Source organism: Chenopodium album, chromosome 22 (genome assembly GCF_948465745.1).
Source record: "Chenopodium album chromosome 22, dcCheAlbu1.1, whole genome shotgun sequence".
NCBI lineage: Eukaryota > Viridiplantae > Streptophyta > Magnoliopsida > Caryophyllales > Amaranthaceae > Chenopodium > Chenopodium album.
The window spans coordinates 576,608-599,261 of NC_137855.1; the positions used below are offsets into that span (position 1 = coordinate 576,608).

The 22,654-nt window shown below is 34.8% G+C and overlaps 1 protein-coding gene across 2 annotated transcripts; it reads right to left on the reverse strand.

Annotated features, from left to right (window-relative positions):
- Nucleotides 1–1,485: 1,485 nt before the first annotated feature.
- Nucleotides 1,486–20,845, reverse strand: LOC145604583 (callose synthase 3-like). Of its 2 annotated transcripts, none has more exons than XM_081660468.1 (42): nucleotides 20,665–20,845; nucleotides 19,867–20,099; nucleotides 18,593–18,693; nucleotides 18,041–18,165; nucleotides 17,852–17,945; nucleotides 17,572–17,682; nucleotides 17,381–17,497; nucleotides 17,146–17,238; nucleotides 16,760–16,851; nucleotides 16,323–16,449; nucleotides 15,586–15,723; nucleotides 15,421–15,497; nucleotides 15,220–15,334; nucleotides 14,078–14,209; nucleotides 13,871–13,988; nucleotides 13,363–13,700; nucleotides 13,203–13,255; nucleotides 13,057–13,117; nucleotides 12,610–12,691; nucleotides 12,463–12,512; nucleotides 12,289–12,375; nucleotides 11,996–12,130; nucleotides 9,974–10,068; nucleotides 9,760–9,844; nucleotides 9,526–9,686; nucleotides 9,313–9,436; nucleotides 8,997–9,209; nucleotides 8,771–8,922; nucleotides 7,927–8,036; nucleotides 7,689–7,808; nucleotides 7,507–7,575; nucleotides 7,209–7,389; nucleotides 6,944–7,103; nucleotides 6,125–6,244; nucleotides 5,901–6,019; nucleotides 5,714–5,797; nucleotides 4,605–4,717; nucleotides 4,296–4,525; nucleotides 3,415–4,212; nucleotides 3,286–3,336; nucleotides 2,217–2,402; nucleotides 1,486–1,942 (listed from the first exon to the last, which is right to left on the reverse strand). In XM_081660468.1, exons 2-42 carry the CDS (start codon nucleotides 20,063–20,065, stop codon nucleotides 1,694–1,696), a joined length of 5,865 nt encoding a protein of 1,954 aa, XP_081516594.1. In that variant the 5' UTR covers nucleotides 20,066–20,099; nucleotides 20,665–20,845; the 3' UTR covers nucleotides 1,486–1,693. The 2 variants fall into 2 exon arrangements, with proteins under 2 accessions (XP_081516594.1, XP_081516595.1); XM_081660469.1 differs by having other exon boundaries at nucleotides 19,867–20,114.
- Between the last annotated feature and the right edge of the window lie 1,809 nt (nucleotides 20,846–22,654).

Consider the following 22,654-nt stretch of genomic DNA (forward strand, 5'->3'; position numbering starts at 1 on the left):
ACCACTAACATTATTGGCGGTTTTAACTATTATAGAACCTCTAATGGTATTAGAGGTTCTATGCATAGAACCTCTATTGGTATTAGCGGTTCTTTACGTAAAACCTCTAATACCATTAGCGGTTCTATATAAAGAGTTGCTAGTGAGCTAAAGTAGACGTTCTTTGTATAGAACCTCTAATGGTATTAGCGGTTCTACAATAGAACCTCTAATGGTATTAGCGGTTCTACAATAGAACCTCTATTGGTATTAGCGGTTCTATTATAGAATCTCTATTGGTATTAGCGGTTCTATACTGTTAAATTCCACCTAGGAACCGATCCTATGTGGACGGTATTGTGGGAAATAGTTTTAAAACCGACTTATATAGGGAATTAATTTGTATTTTAGCATTATTCAAGGAAATCACTCGTCAAAATCAGGTTTAGTATAAATAAGTTTAGTTATACACTTATATTTTCTTGATTTTCAAAAAAATATACTTATATTTTCTTTGTTCAAACGTATTCGTTACAGTCAAACTTTGTATATACAAGTTTTTTTTTTTTGCGATGAGAACTTTGCATATACTATGTTGATTTAATAATGGTTTGACCTTATTTTTCATATAATAAAATATTAATAAAAATTATAATTATATTATGAGAAAGATGTACGGTGATGTGTCGTATTTCTAATAAATAGTGAATGATAATACGTGATACATATTATTTCATACTACCCCCGTTTCTTTTTATTTGACACGTATTCCTTTTTAGGAAGTTTCTTTTTAGTTGACACGTTTCCTTTTTGGGTAAATTTTTTACCTTACATTTACAAGCTACCCCACTTGTTTTTTTATTCTCTATCACTCTCTCTCCTCTCCTTAATATATGTGCTAAATCAAACGCGTCAACTAAATAGAAACGGAGGAAGTATGTATCAAGAACGTTTTTTGATATATAAATACATACATAAATTTTTTAACAAGATTTTTTTAATAAATTCAACACTATATGGCTAGCCATACGCTGTGGCCACTTCATAATAAAGCGGCCAATTAATTAAGCAATAGAGAGTTACAATGATGAGAAATAGAATTATCTTGACGTATGTTGGTTACTTGAATGAAAAAAAAAAGGTTCTTCTCTTGCATGAGAAAAATCATTCTTTCCAAATTCAAGTTTATCAACAAAAATATCTATCAAATGGCAAAATTGTAAATAATTCAAGTTTATCAACAAAAATATCTATCAAATGGCAAAATTGTAAATAAATCAACTTTTTATTGAATATGAGTCTCATTGTTGATATATTTACTATTTTGCAATATGATAAACAAATTTTGTTTATCAAATTGATAAACCTAGGCTTCCTCTAAATTCAACATGATGTTCATCGGAAATTCTTTGAATTGAGGAAGTCTTTCGCTTAAAGGTCAGGTTACTTACGATTTTTATAGTTTCCCTGTTCTCTGATAAGATAATCATAAAAATTCAAAGTAGGTTGACAAGCTAGGATAGTTTAGCCTTGCAAAAGCTTTTCCAGCAATATATACATTAATTGGCAACCCACGTTTTAAATTACCAAAAATGCTGCATGAATCCATAATTACAACAGCTAGCCACTCAGAACAGGGTAGATAAATTCTTAATGAGAATAATAAACTACAAAATAGCAACTTAATACATGACTAGAGCTACTTCCAATAAGGCTAGTCCTTGTTACGGGATGTGCGGTCTTTGCGATGTCCACCAAGAATACGCGAGATCTGCAGACCTCTACTGAATGCTTGATTAAATAACATTCTGGTCTGAAATTCAGAGACAAATGGGAACCAGGCAAGGAAAGCCACGGGTGTGAATAGAAGCAATCCCATCACAATCTCGTACCCACGCGCAAGCGTCCTCACTGAACCCCAAAATCCAAACTTACGAATAACAGGTTTTATTGCTTGGGCAATCTGTAAATTAATTGAGAACCATCACCAGACAATTTATGAAGAGCAAGAAATGATTAAAATACTAAGTACACTAATGCAATAAAACATATGAAGTACAATACAAAAAAGGGCCAGTAGTAGGGTTATTTTTATAGCTTGCTTCTTTTAAATGCATGCATCTTTTAAGTGCTAACAATTAAACAAGAACTAAACTTTTCATGTCAGTTATCAAGATTAAATGCATCAAGACAAAGTGAACTACTTACTAAAGTTTGACAGTAACAGAAATACTCACCAGGAGCAAACCCCAACCAGTGGGCATGAAAGCAAGAATGCATACTATGATATCCTGCAATGTCATGCCTGGCAACACAATAAGTGTAACCAGAATACCGACAAATGTGAGGAAAATCAAGCCTTTGATAAGCCGAAATACCAGCTGAAAATCTGCACTGAACTTCCGTCGTCCAACAGAAACAGTCTGCAGACAAGGGAGGAACATGTCATGCACTATGGCAACATAACTAATTAGCTTATACAAACTTCACACACTACAATATTGCTCACAGCAAATAACCAACAAGAAAACAATGTACATCCTCACTTCCCCAAAATCTTACACAAACAAACTGATGTACCCCCCACAACAAGAAAGCAACGTATAACCCGACTAACCCCCATTCCCCAAAAACCTCAAAAAATTAAATACGGCCCCCGGAGCAGTCAAGTCAAATTATTGTGCACATGTGTTTATTGAGCAATGAAGAACATGTTACAAATCCTGTTAAGAATATGAAAAGATACCAAGTGATGATAATAACTCAGTTAAGAATACAGAAAGTATATAAGAGGTAGATCAGATAAAAGTGAGTTATAAAAAAGAATAATTATAGGTTACCCAAAACAGAAATGAAGTACTCCCTCCGTTTTTTTATTTTGCATTACTTAGGATTGCACGGAGTTTAGGAGAGTAATATAATATTGTGAGTGTTTGAATAAATTATTTTAGTAAAAGTAAGATGGTGACCATGAAAGAGAAAGCATGTGAGAGAAGATATATATTTTTATTATTTAAGTGGGGACTATGGAAGAGAAAGAAATGATAAAGTAATTTGAGTGGGGTTTAAAGTAAGATAGTGAAATGATAAAATATAGTATAATGTTACCAAATGTAGAAGTGATGCTTTAAAAAAAATTTTTAAAAAAAAAACATAAAAGGAAAGTGAAGCAAATTAAAAAAAAAAAAAAAAAAAAACAGAGGTAGTACATAACCCCATTAAGAATACAAAAAGAAAAAAAGACCAAGCAGGGCATGTCAAATAATATACAGAATATATTGGCATCATTGGTATGTTTGAGCTTACCTTCATTACGAATAATATTAACATGATCACCAACCATGATAGCCCATAGACCTGTAACACAGCTCATTAATTAAGATGACATGCTAATTTTAGTAGAAAAGATAGAAAAACTCTTTGATTCATACATACCAGGAAACTTTTAGTATGTTCTGTGATTTTTAGGTGATAAACAAGCCCATATTGATATATAAAAAACCGCAAAGATAGCAGTATCTCAGCAACAATTCCGCGAAAGCCAGAATGGCGAAGATGCTCCTGTTCCTCCTCCCACCATGACTCCCAACTCTTTTCTGGAGGCACACCAATCCCCCCTCTGTTACTTATCCATTTGTTCCAGTCTGTCCAATCATCAACTATTTTTTGCCATTCAAAGCCAGAAGGGTTGAAAAGGAAGGGAGCAAATAACCAAGTGCCCACCATGAACCACATTGATATGGTGATAAAGATATAAGCAACCGGACTTCTATAAGATTGACCAAAAATCTCATATACAATTAGCAAAATCATAAGCTCAATTCCCTTCACGAAATGGCTCCGAGAATACAGTCTGTAGTTATCCGCAAATTTGGCATGGAAGACAACAAACCCTCGACCTGTAGGTCGATATTTTGCACCTCCATGAAGCAATGTCCTCCCATAGTAATGAGTCTTGGTTCCTAGTGAGAACGTAAAGAAAACTGGAGCAAGTTGCAATTGCATCAGCACAAACTCACTTAGAGCAGTTCGGAAACCTCTTTCCAGACCAATTTCCATCAACATAGGCAATGCCATCAAGAATCCAATTTGAACAAATGACTGAGAAGCCAGAGCAACTTGAAGCGGCTTATTATTCCGAAATCGCCTTTGATTGTTCAGTGATTCCTCAAGGCCACTAAGCACAAGATAAAGACGGCCATATAGGAATATATACACAGTGAGCACAGTAATCTGTAAACAGAATTAAAGTGCAGAAGGTTAGGAGACCAGCTGAAATATTTCATTGACAGCAAGACAGCAAAATGTGTACTTACCAGGGTGCTAAAGTAGAAACCAACTGTGGTGAAATAACATGACAACATTCGGAAATAATCAAAACGATGCCCCAATCTGTATATATCACGACTGACTGTCTGCTCTCCATTGCCATTGGCTATCTTCGCCTCAAACATTGAAATTTGATTAAGCCCCACGTCTCTTCCCTTCCCTACTTGGATATACTCATGATGAGTAACATTTCCTCCACGGAGAGTAGAATTAAATCCTGTAAAAACAATACCATCACGTAAGTTACACACATTGTAACTGACACAGATCAAGTAGAACCAGCACACTACTCTTACCTGCAAAGATATCCTCACTCAAATTAATAACTTTCGAAGCTTTACTCACACCACCTCTAGTAAGATGAAAGAGTCTGTCAAAGACATCCGGATGACCATAGTGGAAGCGGACCCTGGTAAAAAACAAAAAGGAAGTTATATAGTATGCTATGGTTTGGAGAACACCTATTCAGGCAATTGTCTAATGTCTATATAAAAGATTATGCTTCTTCTTAGAGAATAGATGATTTGAAGTTAGAATTCAGCTACGAGCTTATGAGTAAAGACAAAAGACATCTTTGAGTCACATTTCCACACCCAAGTTACCCAAACTCACAGGAATTCCTCACGTAACCATATCGACATAACACTGACACGACACATATTACCAAGACAAAATCGGCAGCGTGCACTTTAATACTACAGGTCATGGAAATTGGGGCTTTTGGTAAGCCAAGCCAAGGCAACTCCTACTGAGGTGCTCCCATCACTTACCAAAGTAGGGAAGAGGTCTGACAAACAGAACAAGTTAATGTCCTAAAGGAGTGAGAAGATTGTGCAAGTGGGGAAACATAGGGTACTGTTTGTATATGTTCACTTTGTATCTTTCAATCTCTTACGATAAAATGTCTCTGTTCACTTTTGTCTTCTCACAGATTACTTCATTCACCATTAAAAAAACTTCTCAGCCGTTACAAAAGCTACACATATTAATTGCTGTGTTCTGATACCCGCGTCCAAATCACACATTGAGTCTATGAGTCCTAACCCTCTATGCCTTAAAAAGTCGTACACTTGCTTTTGTACCTATATCTGGTACTGCTTTAACAAAACTTGCCATTCCCAGATCATGCTACATTTGGAAATTAGTTTGTATACAAACTTGTTTAAGTGAAGTACTGTTTTATACTTGAAAGGTATGATTCCTTTTTCAAATTATAATTGAGCGACCTTCCAAGGGTGAGCAGGGCTTTTTTCCCCCTCAGAGGGGATTTTTGCCTGTTCAAAACTTTGCTTGTGTTGTGCTTCATTGTTAATAAAGCTTACCTTCATCAAAACAATGGTGAGAGACAGAGAGAGAGAGAGAGAGAGAGAGAGAGAGAGAGAGAGTAAGGTGAGGACAAACTTACTTTAATGGGTTAGCTAGCAGTCTCTGACCAATGGTGACAAAACTATGTTCTTGATTTGACATGAACCATGCAAGAGATGAAACACTGCCAAACAAAACAAACACATCTGTAAACAAAAAAGCAAACCAAAAAACGAGAAATTTATTACACAAATGAATTAGAACATAATCACATGAGGAATACCAACCTTCCAGTGAATATATGCTCTCTAAGTCCTAGAATTGTAGGATTTCTCACACCACCATGCTTTATCAGAAATTCTTGAAGCAGATTCCTCATTTTCAAAGCTTCTTCCAAGTAATTATCCTGGAATCTGAGCAAGTGAGAGAGAGAGAGAGAGAGAGAGAGAGAGAGAGAGAGAGAGAGAGAGAGAGAGAAACCAATTATATCATCATTTCAGCAGTCACTAACCTGATTCATATCTATTGTTTGCAATCCTTCTCCCCGTGTGAAGATTATAGCATGATTCTGATTCTCAGGCTTCCCCTCCCCTAAGATTGGGGGGCCAGGAAGTTTAATCCGATAGATGACCTACACAAGAAGGTTCATCCCATCAATGAAGGAAGTATACAAAAATTATTTGGTGTACCTGGTTGCACAATGATCATGGAGCACCCGGTCAAAAGAGCAACATATGTTCATTTATTCTGTATTCTTCTCAATCGACTCATGTTCTTTAAATTTTTTAATAAAAAAAGGAACATGTGTTTTGGTTGAACTACAAGTTCTTCAGGTACGAACGTGGAGATAAAACATGTTTATTGCACTCAAAATACATCTTCTTTATTGCTTTGGGGTTCAAGTGCATTCACTTTAACTCTTATTACATTCTTTAAATGTAGCCTTCATGTTCACTGGGTGCACAAAACAATAATTGGCCAGCATATAAGGTTTAGGGCATTGAAGATCAAAAAAGTACCAAGAATACATTATTTCACACAAAAGTTAATTCCAATTATCTATGAAACTGGCAAGACAAGAATTCAGTACTTACTCACTTATTCAGTCTATAAAATATAACTAGAAAAGAAGGCTTATAAGCACAACCCTAATTCAATAAGTATGCAAATATATATATGCAAATAATTCTTATTTTTAGATATAACATATAACTTCAGTAGACTTGTTTAGTTGGTTTAGGCACAATACGCTATCATACATATATAAATTAATAGTTTTGATGGTAACTACATTATTCAAGGTAACATCAACTAACAAGCACAACATTACCTGATCTAGAGTTTGCCCTTGCTCTTTTGAATTAGAAGAAGATGGCACAGCTTTGGCAAGAGCAGAAAAATAAACCATATGGTCCGTATCTTTACTTTTGGACCTGTCTTCACTCCGGTCTTCAAGCTCATCAACATAAGCCACACGAAGTGACGGATATCTGTCATCATAAAAGACCTTCTCATTATCCTTGTCAAAATCATCAATTAAACAATGGGAAGATTAATTTGACCCCTATATGACAAAGAATAAATTAGACACTCACGTCGTCATCAGCCTCAATATATCTTGCGCACGCGGATCACCAGATCTTTTATGTATACCATATTGCTGGCAAGATACAACATATGTAAACTTCATATCAGCAACAGCTTGACACAGCAATCTTTCACTCTGTGAATTCTCTTCAGTGTTCAGTTCAAGAGCCTTGTAACCCTCCATCAAGACTATCAACAGAAAGTTTTAAGTTAAATACAAACACTATTGGTTGAAATTTGGCAACTTCACTTTCAGATTTAGTACAACAGAATACATGATTTAAATTCCCGGGTTTTGACAGATACCTTTATCATTTGCCATATCAAGGAAGGCTTGAAGTTCTAGAGCTTTACGATAGTACATCATGCCTCTAACTGCAATATACAACAGTTAATTAAACCAGGGGATATTAATGTTGGTGCATTATATCCAGTGATACAGCTGCACAGGTAGGAAGAGCCTAAGGTGATAGACGAAATATTTATACCAGTACGAGTCAAAGTCTGGCCTCTATATGATGCCCAAAGGCGTAACTGAACTGCATGTTCATCAGTGTAAAGATCTTCTTCACGGCATCCAATACGTTCTAGAAAATTATTCCACTCGTCTGTTTGTAGTGACAACATAAAATAAGCATAAAGTATGAACACCGCAAAAAAAAAAAAAAAAAAAAAAAAAAAAGAATTCACTATACAATTAATCAAAAGCAACCAACAGTATGGAACCTGGAAAAATCTTTTGCAAGTAGAATAGAATGGATACACCATCTTCATTTTGATTTTCCAGATCTTGCAGCGAAAACAGAACCTCCTCCGTGTAGTAAGGGGTCAAGACACTGAAATACATCATTGCATCAAAAAATCTTAAAGGTAACTTCTCAGAATGAAGACGCATGTACAGAAACAACATTATAACACTAATTAAGAAAAGAAGTAAACTGGTTTGGAGCATGTGGTTGTTTATCATTAGTAAATTTCGAATTTGGGTCCACGGGGAAATACATTGAACAAAGGGTACCCAACTACCTGCAGCACTTTGAATTTCAATAGAAAAAAAAGGAGGAACACAGCTTCACCAACCAGCCTGATATGGACATGTAACGAACATGTGTTGGATGCAATTTTGGTCGACAAGATATTAGGGGAAAGAAATCTATATATGATCACAGTATAAGGTGGTATAGCCACCTGCCCTGCTATCATATAATCTGACCACGGTAAGGCAAATGATAGGGGTAATCACATGCTGACTTAAACTCCTATTATATACACGAACAAGCAGTCAACAAGACACAACAATAGTAATACAGAGGCAAACACTTTAATTCAATCTAATACTGACCAAAAATCTCCATAAAATGGGGGACAATGTGAATTCACCCAGAGAGAGTAGGAGTGTAGGACCCTTAACTCTGCTATCAGCATATTACAGAGAATGACAAGGCACACAGGTTCCTTCATTCATAAATCTTAAAAGCATTGTTGTGAATATCAAACTATTCTACACCACCATATTGCTAAAACTAGCATGAAATGCATAACACTTTTGCTGAACAAAATTTAAACTTACGAGAAAGAAAGCATATTTCTAACTTTCGGTGCTGGGGGCATGTCCATAAATAATGAATTTGTGAAAAAAGAGAGTCGGCGTCTAGCATCTAAATTTGATGGGACATCCATAGCAGACTCCTTCACAGTAAGCAGCAGGTACAGCCGTTTTATCTGCCCCATCAAAGATATTACTTTAGAACCACAAGTGCAAACCTAGTACATTTTATGCAGTACCAATAAAATACCTTCTCCTTCCAAGCTTCTGTTACTGGTTCAATAGGAAACCTAATTGCTCCTTCCCGTGCAAATAACTCAAAGGATGCCATTCCTGAATTATTTGAAGTCTCCTGAACTTCTTCAATAACACTAGGATCCTCCATTATATCAGTTGTCACCACCTCAAACATGTCCTGAAAATGAAGAACAACTTGATCTCGCTCCTCCTTCTTGTTATCCAGCTGAAAAATTAAATTGATTCAAGTAAGCTTTAAAAGAGAAGAATACAATCTAGTACACAGAGATTCTAGTCTCAAAATAGCCAACTGTAAATAATGTACGGACCAGGCATTTCATTAGCTTGACAAAACTCTCATACAAGTTTGGCAGAGCACTCATCTTGTATTCAGTGACCAGGTCACCTTTTTCTATATGTTTCTCAACATCATCAAATATCTTCTCTATACAGCTGAAAACCATAGATAAAGATCAAAAGTCATTTAACAAGTAAACTTATGCTTTTAGCGTATAAGATACTTCTGACTGCACCTAACTTACTTTTTCTCGAGATCCCCTTGAGCCATGAACTTAATAACACTTTTGAAAGAAGCATAGCATTCACGAACAGCACATGACATATAAGGATCAGCTTCAATTCTCTTTATCAATTCCCGGTCCTTACCATTGCTATCCTTCGCCATATCCAGCGCTATAGGAATCTATAAATCACCAATACAATCAATAAGAAGATATAAATACACACTATGATGGTTCAAAAGCACAATGGCAGACCTTGCTTGCAAGTAAAAATGGAGGCCATTGCATGAGATCAATGTCACGATCAGCCCAATAAGGAACAAGCAACAAGTCCTTTTCCCTGAATTCACAGAACATTCAAAATAAATATTAGCAGTGAGTAAAAACCATATAACTTAGCAAATGAAAATAAAAGCATTTGACATAATAAACAAAGACAAGCATCATAGATAAGTCGTAAGTGTCTCACCGATTTTCTATAAGATCCTCTTCTCTGAAACTTGTGATGATCTGATTCCACAACTGAGCAAAACGAGCAGCTTCTTTCTCTTTATTAGAAGGAATCTGCAAATTCAATTATTAAAATGAGATTTCAATGTATCCTACAGATACAAGTATCAGAATAATATACTACTTCCATTCTCATATAAACTCCTGCAAGTATTATTTAGTTCAATTTAAAAGTAAAGAATCATGCTACCTTAAAAGGGAAATGTACGCCACTTTTTAATGCTCTCTTACAGAATCTACCATAGAAGTCTTCCCGTTACTATTAATTCTTAACGTAAAGGCATCCAAACAGGATGTTTTCTTGAAAACAGAGGACATAATTAAGACAGCGGACAAAGACCCCAGAAGACAATTATAGCCCCATCAGTGTAAGGAGAAGACTCGAACTCCTTTCATCTCTACGTTATACTACCTCTATTCCTTTTTGTTTATGGCTTTTAATATCTACACCTAAAGTGAGTTGGTGAAAGAAAAACTGGAGAGAGTAAAATTAATGGGTGGGTGTAAGAAAAAAGTGGAAAAGTGCAAACAATGCTAAAGTTGGAATAAAGTGAAAGAAAACAATTCTTAGGACTGGACAAATGAGGAAAGTATTAAAACCGTCTAGGAATGGAGGTAATACAATTCAACATGATACAAATCTATCTTTGCTGCATTTGCACATACTTACAACACTTCCCAAAGAGGGAAATGTCACAATATTTGCAACACACTATAGTTGGAATTTTTTTTTTTAGAAAGTTACACTGTTACCTTTCTTTATAAGTTTATAGCCCATTACCTACTAAATTATACTCATAACAATCTCAACCCAATTTAATTGTTTAAGTCATTTGGGCCCACTATTCTTAAATACCATGAAAAAAATGTGTTGCAACTAATAAAGTTATGAGGTACTGTAATTAATGTTTTCCATTTTAGGCATTTCAATCATCATTCAAAAATGAAAGCTACAAAGAATTCATTTTTCAGGGATAGAGGTCAACATATTTTGGGGAAATTGGCGTGGGGTTGTAACATGTATCATCAATATTAAAAATTACGCCATAATCACAGACTTTATTGATAGAATCCAGATTTATCATACTTTAATTGTTGAGATAATATACAAACCATGGTGATGTTAAGACCACAACTTTATATTCTATATGGGGTAAGGCAAAGACCATCAAAGTACACCTTTCGAACACTGGTTCTAGGCCCTAGAGGATACTTTTAAGAGTGAGTGAATTCCAGGAGAAAAAAGTGTAAATAACTAGTACTAGGGGTAAGGCAAAGACCATCAAAGTACACCTTTCGAACACTGGTTCTAGGCCCTAGAGGAGACTATTAAGAGTGAGTGAATTCCAGGAGAAAAAAGTGTAAATAACTAGTAATAGACCAGCATTCAGTGGTGAGGTCCTCTACATTCGGTAACCTCCACAAGTTACTGATATATTCCCTTTTGCCTTCACAAGAACTTCCAAGACAATGTGTATTATGAATGTATAGATCGTTGCATTATATTGAGAAGTCAATTTAACGGAAATTGATTTTGGCACACCCTTTATTGATTTTGGCACACCCCTATGTGAGAAGAGCATAGAAAACTGTGCTCTCACATAGGGGTGTGCCAAAATCATTTCCCCAATTTCACATAAGAAAGTCATTGTTAGCCTATAAGATGACTTTCTATTCTGGATAGAGGACTGGATAATATACATGTTTTACATAACTTCATTGTGCTCCTTGGTTGTATATGAATCACCTAATATCACCTAATGCTATAACGGGCCTCAAATTACAAGCAAGGACACTGAGGAAACAGAGGTAACAAGAAGGGCTATTGTCCAAGGCCATATGGATTTCATTCAAATGCCATTATGATACAACTCTAAAAATCTGCATTCCACAAGTCATCCAGGTGACTCGCCCATTTTCTTACATATATATGGACTTAGAAGGAACATCAAAAGCAGTAACAGAACAAAAGATAGCTTACATCAGGAAATCGTCGAGAGAAAGTGGCCTTCAATCCTTTTTTCTTATGCTCAGTTTTTTCAGCGGGAATAAGGCGTGCGTTAAAAGCACCCGGTAATGACTGAAAACGAGATCTTAACATAACCAAAGTACGGATCTGAATGCAAAATGTTGTTACAAAAATTAACAAAAAAAAATAAGGGTTAGGAGCAGGAAAGAAAAAAGTAAATAGGATGGAAGGAAGCAAAAACAATATACACTCCCCATCCTACTGATACCCAATGCTAAGGAAATTCCTTTAAGAACTAAATTTACCTCTCCAAGACGACGGAATGCACCATATATACCTCCAAACAATGTGGAGAATATAGCATACCAAATCTGGGTATCCATGAAATAGACCTGTAAACGAAAATAAGATTTAAGAAAATACTACTCCAAACACAAATAGTAATTATGAATGATGTATGCTATAAAGTTAAAACATACAAGGATAATTGGAGCCCAAAGTGAAATTACAGCACCAATATTATTCCTGGCTGCAAAAACAACAATATCTCATTAAATAAATTACAGCACAAAATCATAGAATCTCATTTTATGATTGCATAAACAAATAGATGCCATGCTTATTACCTTGAGGGAAAAATTCGTGCCACTTAAAGTGTATTATCCGAATCGACATGATATCTTGTGTTGGACGTACTAAAGGCTTTATCTGCAAGGAAAAATAATAAGCTATGAGCAGGTAGCATAAAAAGGCAAGAAAGAACACTTGTGCACATCTAAGACACATGTGATGCTGGGACTTGAAAGAGAGAAATTGCCAAAGAGACGTAAAAGAAGGATAAAGGTCCAATACTGCATTGAAATATTTTAGAAACAAAAAATGATTTAGAGGTAAATTAATTAGATTTATTAGATCACTCCCATTAATCCATTAGCTAATCATAAATTTGAATAGGAGGCAGAAACTGTGTGGACAACCCGAATCCTTTATGCCTTCACCACAATTGCAAACAAGATAAGCTCAAATGCAGTAGAAATATTCCAGAAATTGATAATTCCACAACAGAAGTGTACCTCAATATAGAAGCTGAATGCCAACTTTGTAGTGAGGAGAAGGACCCAGAACATCGAGTACCTGAAATTTCAGAGGAAACACAAAAATTAATACATGAACAAACCGATTTTCTTATACAAATTGGGTGTCAGAACTTAAAACATACTTGAAAAGTGAAAAGGCACTTTCATGCATTCCCCTTCCAACAAATAGCCGCGGCTGAAAATTTTCAGAATTGTAAAAGAAAATTAAAATTCTGTTAGGGGAAAAAGCCGTAAAGAGAATTCAGAACAAAAGTCAGAGGAGAAAAGATGCATCTAGACAACCTGTGACCACCACATCATCAGCATCACAATCTTCCAATCAGATCTTTCAAGAGTAGATCTTATAAAAGGAAACATAAACAGCACAGCGGAGAGCATATTTGGCGATAAGTAGATAACAACAGCCAAAAAAAACAGTGAAGGCGAGTGAGCGTTGCTCCCAAACCAACTTTTAATAGTTTGCGCGAGTCCTGGAGGAGGATTGTCCCACGAATACGCATATGTGACAGGCAGGATTATCACCCATGCAGCAGCAGAGACAACCTTTAAAATATACCTAAGCTTAACATGAAATGACATGGTTCGTCTAGCTTTCCAACCAAGAATCACATCAAGGACAGCTGCAAACAAGAAAAAAAAAAAGAATAAACATCGAAATTAGTTGCATATGCCATCATAACTCAAAAACCAACAGGGTCAAAATTTGAATGACTAGAATTCATGAAATAAATGAACTTCATGGCATTGATAATGAAAGAAATGTAAGCATCAAACTATATGCAGCACCTACCAAGCACAAGCTTAATTATTGAAGCTGTTATAAAGATGCTTAGTACATTCTTGAAAACTCTTGTTTCAAATATTGCACTTGGGTCTCCTGTGCCATTCCATGCAATGATAATCATGGCCTGAAAATAACCAAAATTGACAAAGCTTACTTCACAATCACAATGTTAAAGATTCTGTCCAGTTGGAGAAATCAGAAGAGACTTATTGCCTGCAAAGCCAAAATAAAAAAGCTCCACATTCTGTCAAAACTTCTGAAGATGTGCCAAAACGATCGGATCTCAACAAAGTTAACTTTTCCAGGCCACGGAGCAGGAAGACGATCTTCATCATTCTTGTTTTCCTGAATATAAACAATGGGCTTATCATTAGGTGATACATTATATTACAGTTGTAGGAATGGACAAGACTTCATCCTAGATTCAATCAGCACATCCAGTAATTCACCATTATAGCACATGAAGTTCATGTCATGAAATCATACAATGTTTTGCAGATATAGACAAGCACAACACAATTCACCTCACGTTTAAATCAGCAGATCCAGGCCATATAGCAATCCAACAGCTAGCATGTAAATAATCCAAGCTATCACACATTTCAGAAATGGTAAGGATTCATACAGTTTTTACCAAGTACTCCTTCCAGCCTTCTTTTGCTTATATTCTACTCCGTTTGCTTTATTCTGTTTTTTGCCTATTCCCCTTACATTATCCCCTTCTTATTCCACAATAACACATTTCCACACTAATACTTGATTCACCTTTTTTACACATCCACTCACTTATCTATAGACTAACTTTATCATAAATTCTCCAAGACTCACTCACCTTTTACAAAATTTTATTGGATGACGTATCTATCGTAACGAATAGAACATAAAAGAATGAAGTATGGACAGATAGTTATATTGACGAAAAAATGTTAAAACTTGGTGGTTCTATTATGTAACAGCCATTCTATAGGATTTTTGGGATTAAAACAGGAATCCAAGTCATTATGCATCTTGATCCATCACTTGGACCAAATTAGATAATATGCACATTCAATCGAGGAGACAAGATTTGGTATCTACTATAGGGAACCAAAAAAAACATTTGAATTATCAACACAATCAATGAGCTTGACCAACAACATCGAAAGGTTTGTCCTATTTGATTTCCATTTGTCTCACGAGTTCTAAATTTTCTTTGTTGCTATGACAAATGATAACAAAAAAGATCCATAATATTCACACACACAATACAGAAACTTAAATCTAAATAATCGATTTCAATATGCTTTGTCCAGTGACTTCTAACCTTTCCATATATGATTACAGAACATAAATCAGTAAAAGTTATGATATCATACCCCACTTTTATCTTGGCGAGGCTCACTTTTTAGTTTGCGACGCTCTTCAAGAGTCAAAGTAAAGAAGTCTTCATGTGTCCGCATTGGCCAGCCCAAGCGGAAACAATCAACTGACCTGCAAAAAATATATATATATATATTGGGAATCGATAATATTGATATACAAAGAAAAAGATGTAGAAAATCTTTACAATAAAATACCAAAAGTATTCATTCAGATCATCATAATTTCTCCACTCTGCATGCTTGGATTTTCCTTTTTTACTACTTTCGGATTCCTGCGAAGCAAGTAATCACATATAACATACTCATAAAGCAAAATTAAGTTAATACAAAAAACTGGCAATAAAGAAATTGAAAATATACCCGTCTTATAACTCCATAAACAGGTGTTACAACTTTTCTTAAAAAGACCTCTTCTGAACCACCATATGCTGGCATCACATTCTCACCCGTCTGGGGACTGACATTTCCAGCAAGCATTCCATAAAGTTCAAACGCCATCTATAGAAGAGGAGAACATCAATTAAAACAAGTCAACCAAATCCACCGATAACTCACGAACTTGGAAATTTACTAAGCAAATTTTTTAAAGCATAGAAAAAACTTGGAAATACACACTATAAAGTAAACTTATCTTACTGCTGCCAATTTCCCTTGGTTTTAAAATTTTATCTTTATTAGTCTTGCTAATATGTTAGCTTGAATCCACTAATCTTGATGTATATTTTATAGCTTTTATGCTTAACATTTTTATATATCTTTAAAATTTGTAAGTTAGGAAACTTTGATTCTCATTCATTGATCATGATTACCAAAAGAGCTATAACTTGATACTATAATAAACTCAAATTATATAAAATATTCCACGATAGCATTGGACTAGTAAAATTACTAACAAAGGAAGGGTGGATCCTAACTTTAGTACCAATAAGCATGCAACGTCAGCAATGAAACATGGACTTGTGAAATTACACGAGGAAAAAAGAGATTTTGACAAATATAAATGAAGTCCAAAGACATTAATAAGTTAGATAATATTTACTAATTATTAGATTGCAATAAGACATTAGAATTGAGCGTACAATGGTTCAGAAGCATACATGGTGATAAATATAGCATAGACATTCTGGCATAAATCTCAGATTTGCAGCTTCCCCCCAGATAAGAAGATACAGGCCCATATACAAGAGTTTACGTTGCTGTACTTCTTGTTGTATTGTCGGCAACCTACAATTTATCAGATAAATTAAGCCACCGATATGATTAACAACCTTATATTTCCCACTAAAGAGCTTACGGATTCCATTGATACCAAAAAAAAAAACCATAGGAGCACTACCAATTATCCCCCCCCCCCCCAAACAACCAAAAACACAGACATAGAAACCAGGTAATATTAAAATCAGGTGTGCATGATAAACTTGCATCGATAAGTAAATACTTCAAAGGCAACAGAATAAATAACTAGTCTTTTAGACATCAAATGGACCATGTGTCAGCCAGCATTGCACAGTAATTAGAGAGCAATGAAGCTCACCAAAGGCTACTCTTGCGGTCCAAGTACGTGCACCATTTCTTATAGCTCTTGAAGAGTTTTTTCATCACTTCTGTCAATGCACGTTCATCCAACTGTAACCACATGATTTTGTTAGAGCAATCTAGAGATCAAATGTACAAGAGCTAACAAAATGGCAATGCAATTGAGTGGCAACGCACTTATAGATAAGGCAATAATGCTAGTCAGAAATAGTGCAAAACAGAGGCAATTCATGATCATGTACACAATTTCTAAATATATATAGCAGTTATATACACAACAAAAGTTTAAGGGTTAATAAAATGAGGTCAAACAAAGAATAATCACACAAGATTTTCACGTAAAGAAATTAAGCACTGAACTTAATTAGGGAGGCATAAATTTACCTTTGGCTGCTGATCAGGCTTTGGGAATTGTCTTATATGAACATTTGCGAGCAATAAAATAAGGTGCTCTCTTTGATTAGCCACATTATCTTTCTGCAAATCATTTTGTATAAACAGCAAATGTCATACAAGCAGGATTATGGTAACAAGTGAACACTTCCCATGATTTCCAAACAAACAAAAACTAATGCACGGTAATAATTATATTATTTGACCATCAAAGAAATATAATCACCTGAAATCCAAACATCGCCTGGAGCCAGTCCAAAATGTCTTCATCTTGTTTTTTCTTGTAGTCCTTTGGCCAAGGAAGGCCTCTGGTATTACGAAGGGCAGACATAGCAGCTTGGATCTGCAAATTGGATCAAGTGTAAAGAGATAGCAGCAAACATAAGCAAATAAGATCAATATTACAGACAAACAAACCTCTGGATATCTCATAATTGCTTGATTCGCACTATCAGGGTCAAGAGGAAGAATATTGTAAGGGGCATAGATTTCGGTTTTCTCTGCAACTTTATTGTGTGTATCCAAGATCTACAAACAGTAAACCCCAACAAAGTTAGTCTATTAGAATGACAGAATAGGCATCAAAATTGATGGCTACAACTTAAAAGACTTACAACTGAAACAAAAGAAGAAAAAAAAACATGCAGAAAAATCAAAACAACCCCATGAAAGATCAATTAATCTCATTTCAGCTCACCTCACGGTCAACTTCCATGGATTGCGTCAAGTTGACAGCCTTTAACACCTCAAAGAGAACATTAGCAGTTTGATATGCCTTTGTGAGCTGAGCACTGAACACACAATTGTTTAATAAGGTGGTAATAAAGCAGCAACATAGCTGACAAAACAATTTCAAATTATTTTCACCCTGTCACAAGCAACTCACCGATCAGCCTTATCAGCAGCATTTTGCAATGCTTGAATATATTTCTTGTAGTAATGCTGATAAAAACTTTGCATCTCCCGAGCATCGCTTTTTTTAACCCTCCCCATCAATGTCGGATCATTTTCCTGCAGGACTGAAATTTATAAGAACAAAGAACCAACCAGATGATAGTAACAGAGATGGAATCTGAAAATGAACTTGCACAATAGAATAAGGTCAGATGCAGCAATCAACAAACTGGTCATACTTCACAACAGAAAATTAAGCAGAAAGTGACAATATTTTTTACTGTCAACGGATCAAATAATCATTTAACGTCAACACCTATAAAGTTTTACCACAAAGATAGATTAATACAAAAAGGAAAAGTACGTCCACAAGTTCAGACATTCTAACAATAATTTCGATACTAAAAGGACCAAGATCATAACTAAGAATTAATCGACCACATTAATCTTAACTGTCAACTCTCAACTGTCAACAGTCAACTTATATCTTCGGAAAAAAAATATAATCCCAACTCAGATTTCAGATAAGACGATGGTGTACAACCTTTTCTAGCCTTTGAAGAAGAGCAGTTTTGAATTGACGGACACCACGTCCACTGGAAGTGGGATCCAAACGATGCGCTTTCTCAAATGCGTAGAACCTACCTGCAAGCCAACATTAGTAATCAATGCACAAAATGAGCATTGAACAGTAAAAATGAAGTTAGTAATGCAAAGTACAGAAAAATTGAGCAAAAGTCAATAAAGTAGACCCTTAGTCCTGAATGAAAGGATCATTCTCCCGATACTATACAGAGAAAAGCATCAAAGAAGAAAGGACATCACAGTATTTCATAAATGGTATCATCTTTGGGTACAGAGATCCCGAGAATACGGACCTCTACTTCGGAATGCTTTGGTGGGAGAAAAAAAAAAAGTTAAACGACATAATGGTCAGCTACACCGAGCTAGTTACTTCCCACTAATATATCAACCAACATATGATTCCAGAAATTAAAAAAATTTCTACCAAGAACAGCTCGACAATCAAACTTTTTAAGTTTGCAATTTATAAAGTATCATATATTCATGTTAATCATTTACTTGTGATGTAGATTGAATTACTCAGGACTTCAAAATTATAGAATTAACTTCCCAAATAGTTGGGTCTGGCCCCAACAAAGTTTCGAGACCTATCAACCAATGTTTGTACTCCATTTCCAATATTCTGTATTTGGGCTCTTCAAGACAAATGGACACTCCAAATGAAGCCAGCAATCAAACAAACATCCTAGAAAGATAATTGGTGACTGGTGCTAAAATAGCATCTTAACTCGTAATTTCAAATTGTTTAAGTAAATGTTCATTGCAGTGACAATTGAGCAGCTCACACCCTCTTCCTTTTAAATTTTCAAACTTTCAAAATCACCATTTTACTTATTAATATGATTGAGAACTAAAGATGCACATACACCCAACAATCAAGATAGCTGGTGTGAGCACCTCAAATTTTGGGTACACTTAACCTATGCAACACAAAACCAATTATATACCTGTCCCACCTTCTCCTTTCTACATAACATCAACAACCAACAGAGCCACTGGTGCTATTCGTGCTAATATAGAATCTTAACTCGTAATATCAAATTGTATAAGTATCTTGACAATCTACAATGTTCATAATGGAGATAATTGAGCAGTCCACACCCTCTACCCTATAAAGTTTGAAACTTTCAAATTCACCATTTTACTTACTAACATGATTGAGAACTAAAGATGCACATACACCCAACAAGGCAACAACCCAAAAAAAAAAAAGAAAGAGAATGGAAAACATACATAAATAAGCAACCCTGGGATTATGCTTTTCAACTTCATTGGCAACACGAAGGATGGGAGCAATTTCAACGAGAGAAGACGGAACAATCTCACTGTCGAAAGCGGTTTCACCAAGGTTCCCCGCCGTTTGAGTCCTCATCAACTTCCTTGCTGGCGGTTGATCAGAACCACCCCCTCTGGAAGTTGACGATGACGCCATCCTTTACTTACTTAATTACTTCACTTCAAAATCCCTGTCCAATTTGAAACTAGAGCATTTCAGTTCAATCAAATCACCCATAAAAGAGATCAATCAAGCTTAATGGTACTAATCCACTGACACCAAAATGCATCAACCTAATTACATACATATAAAAACATCCCATTTCAATTTTATTCAATTTTATTCAATTTAATCAACTGTACTTATCCACTGACACTAAAATGCATCAGCCTAATTATAGACATATAAAAACATCCCATTTCAATTCAATCAACTACTCAATCTAAATTAAATAACTCAAAAATCACAAAGAAAAAAAAAGGCAGTTCTACACAGAAAAAGGAACATGCATCAAGCTAATTATATACTACTATTTAATTTAAACAAAGATAAAATAAAATATTCACTAGATTTCTATTAAATTCAGTCACTAAATTAATTACCAAATACAGCAAATAAATACTAAAAAATAGGATTATCAACAGCATATTACCCCAATTAAAAAAATACACTAAAAAAATACAAAAAAAAAAAAAAAAAAAAAAAACCCAAAAAATCAAGTAAAAAAAGGAAAGTCTAGTGAAAGAAAGAAGTACCAGTAGTTAGATAAAATGGAGCTAAAAAGCAAGTGAAAAGAGCAGCATCGAGCTTAATTAGGTTGAAAAATGGAGAAAACTGCAAGAACAGAGGAGGAGAAGAGAGAAAGGGCAAAAAAAAGTGTGCCCTAGGAGAGAGAAAGTGATACAGTTTTAGAGAGAGAAAGTAGTGTGAGAGCTACTTAAGAGCATCTCCAATGGGAGTACTCTACTTCCATACTTTTTCCCTCTCTCTCCCATTCTCCTTTTGACACATCATCTACTTTTTCCTATACCCCACTTTCCACTATCATAATACTCTTCATCTTCCTCCTCCTCCATAATTTCCCACAATAAGAGGATCCTCTTGTCATACTCTTTTATTCTCTATCTCTTTAATATATATATATATATATATATATATATATATATATATATATATATATATATATATATATATATATATATATATTTGTCACTACATTATTGTACCTATTATTATATATATCACTACATTATTGTACCTATTATTATTTAGTATTAAATTAATTTTGTTTAAATTTTAATTATAGTAAAAATATTTTAATTACCGTTTCAAATTTTTTTTTTTTTTTATTTTAAAATATATATATGTATATTTTGATAAAGTTCCGTTTGCATTGTTGACTGGGTAGAGTATTGCAATGTTGTTTATTTTTTTTAAAGTATTGCATTATTGTTGTTGTACTACAAATTAGAAAAAAAAAGAAGAAAAGAAGTGGGCCAACAATGTACAAGTGTCAAACATTAATAGGATAGTTGGAGGGTCCACTATACAAGAGTACCATGGGAGTACTACTCCATATTTGGAGTATGCTTCCAAATACTCCTATATGGAGTACTTTGGGTAAATTTACCACAATGGGAGTATCCTCCCAAATTGGAGAAATATGGGGGTAGAGTACTCCCATTGTAAGTGCTCTAAGGAGTAAGCAATTAAAGCAATGGAGAAAATTGAAAAAGAAAAAAAAAGACTGATTGATTCAACAAAGTGTGTGAGTGCTACTGTTGCAGTGTTATACTGAACATTTTTGGATTTTACTGTGAATTGTGGGGCCTACTTTCCACTTTTATTCTGGGAGGTTGTGAATTTACGATTTTACCCTCGGTGGTTTTTGTGATTTTGGGTGTTGATTGTGGTGTTTTTGGGGGGAGGTAAAGGGTAGAGTTGGAAAAACAATTTGAATTTTGAAAAAGTGAAAGATTCGTGGAGGTGGTGTGTATTTTGTGCTGAGGTAAATTCAGTAGCCGTTTTAACTTAAATGGGGGTTTTCTTTTGACGATTTTATCCTTGGTAGGAGTAATTTTTTTTTTTACTACTTCCGTCTTTAAGTTTAGCCTTGTTTGGTTCACCTTATTTTTACTTATCTGGTCTAATCTGATATGGTCTGGTCTGATCTGATCTGATATGAATGACAGATTTGACCAAACTTTGACCTTAAATATACGATAATCAAAATATATCAAGTGAGGTCTTGTTAGATTCATAATAATGTGTATTTTATTAATGTGTGATTTCATAATTTTTTTTCACTGCGAAAGTAATAAATTTAACGATAAAAACTACACTGATCTAAACTTATTTTTTCTGAAATAAGCAAAAATAAAGTGAACTAAACAAGGGCTTAGCATGACGGGATTTCTTATTTTTTTGAGTTTTTACTAAGGGTGTCCAACCTTAGCTTGATCAGACAAGTTGTGTAAAATTCACACAATTTAATACGACATGACATTTTCTTTAGTTTGATTAGCCAATTTGGGCATTGGCACATCACGTAGGCTTGCACAACCATGCTCATGTTCAGCTCTATAAGCTTAATTGACATATTGTTAATTCATTTTGAATACTTTAAAGTGACATGTAATTGTTTTATGATTTTTAGTTCGAGCCCCACGCATGTTTGAGTCATTAAGGGTAGTAGGAGAATAATGTAGGGGTATTACGGTATTTGTGGTACTATGTTTATTCCAT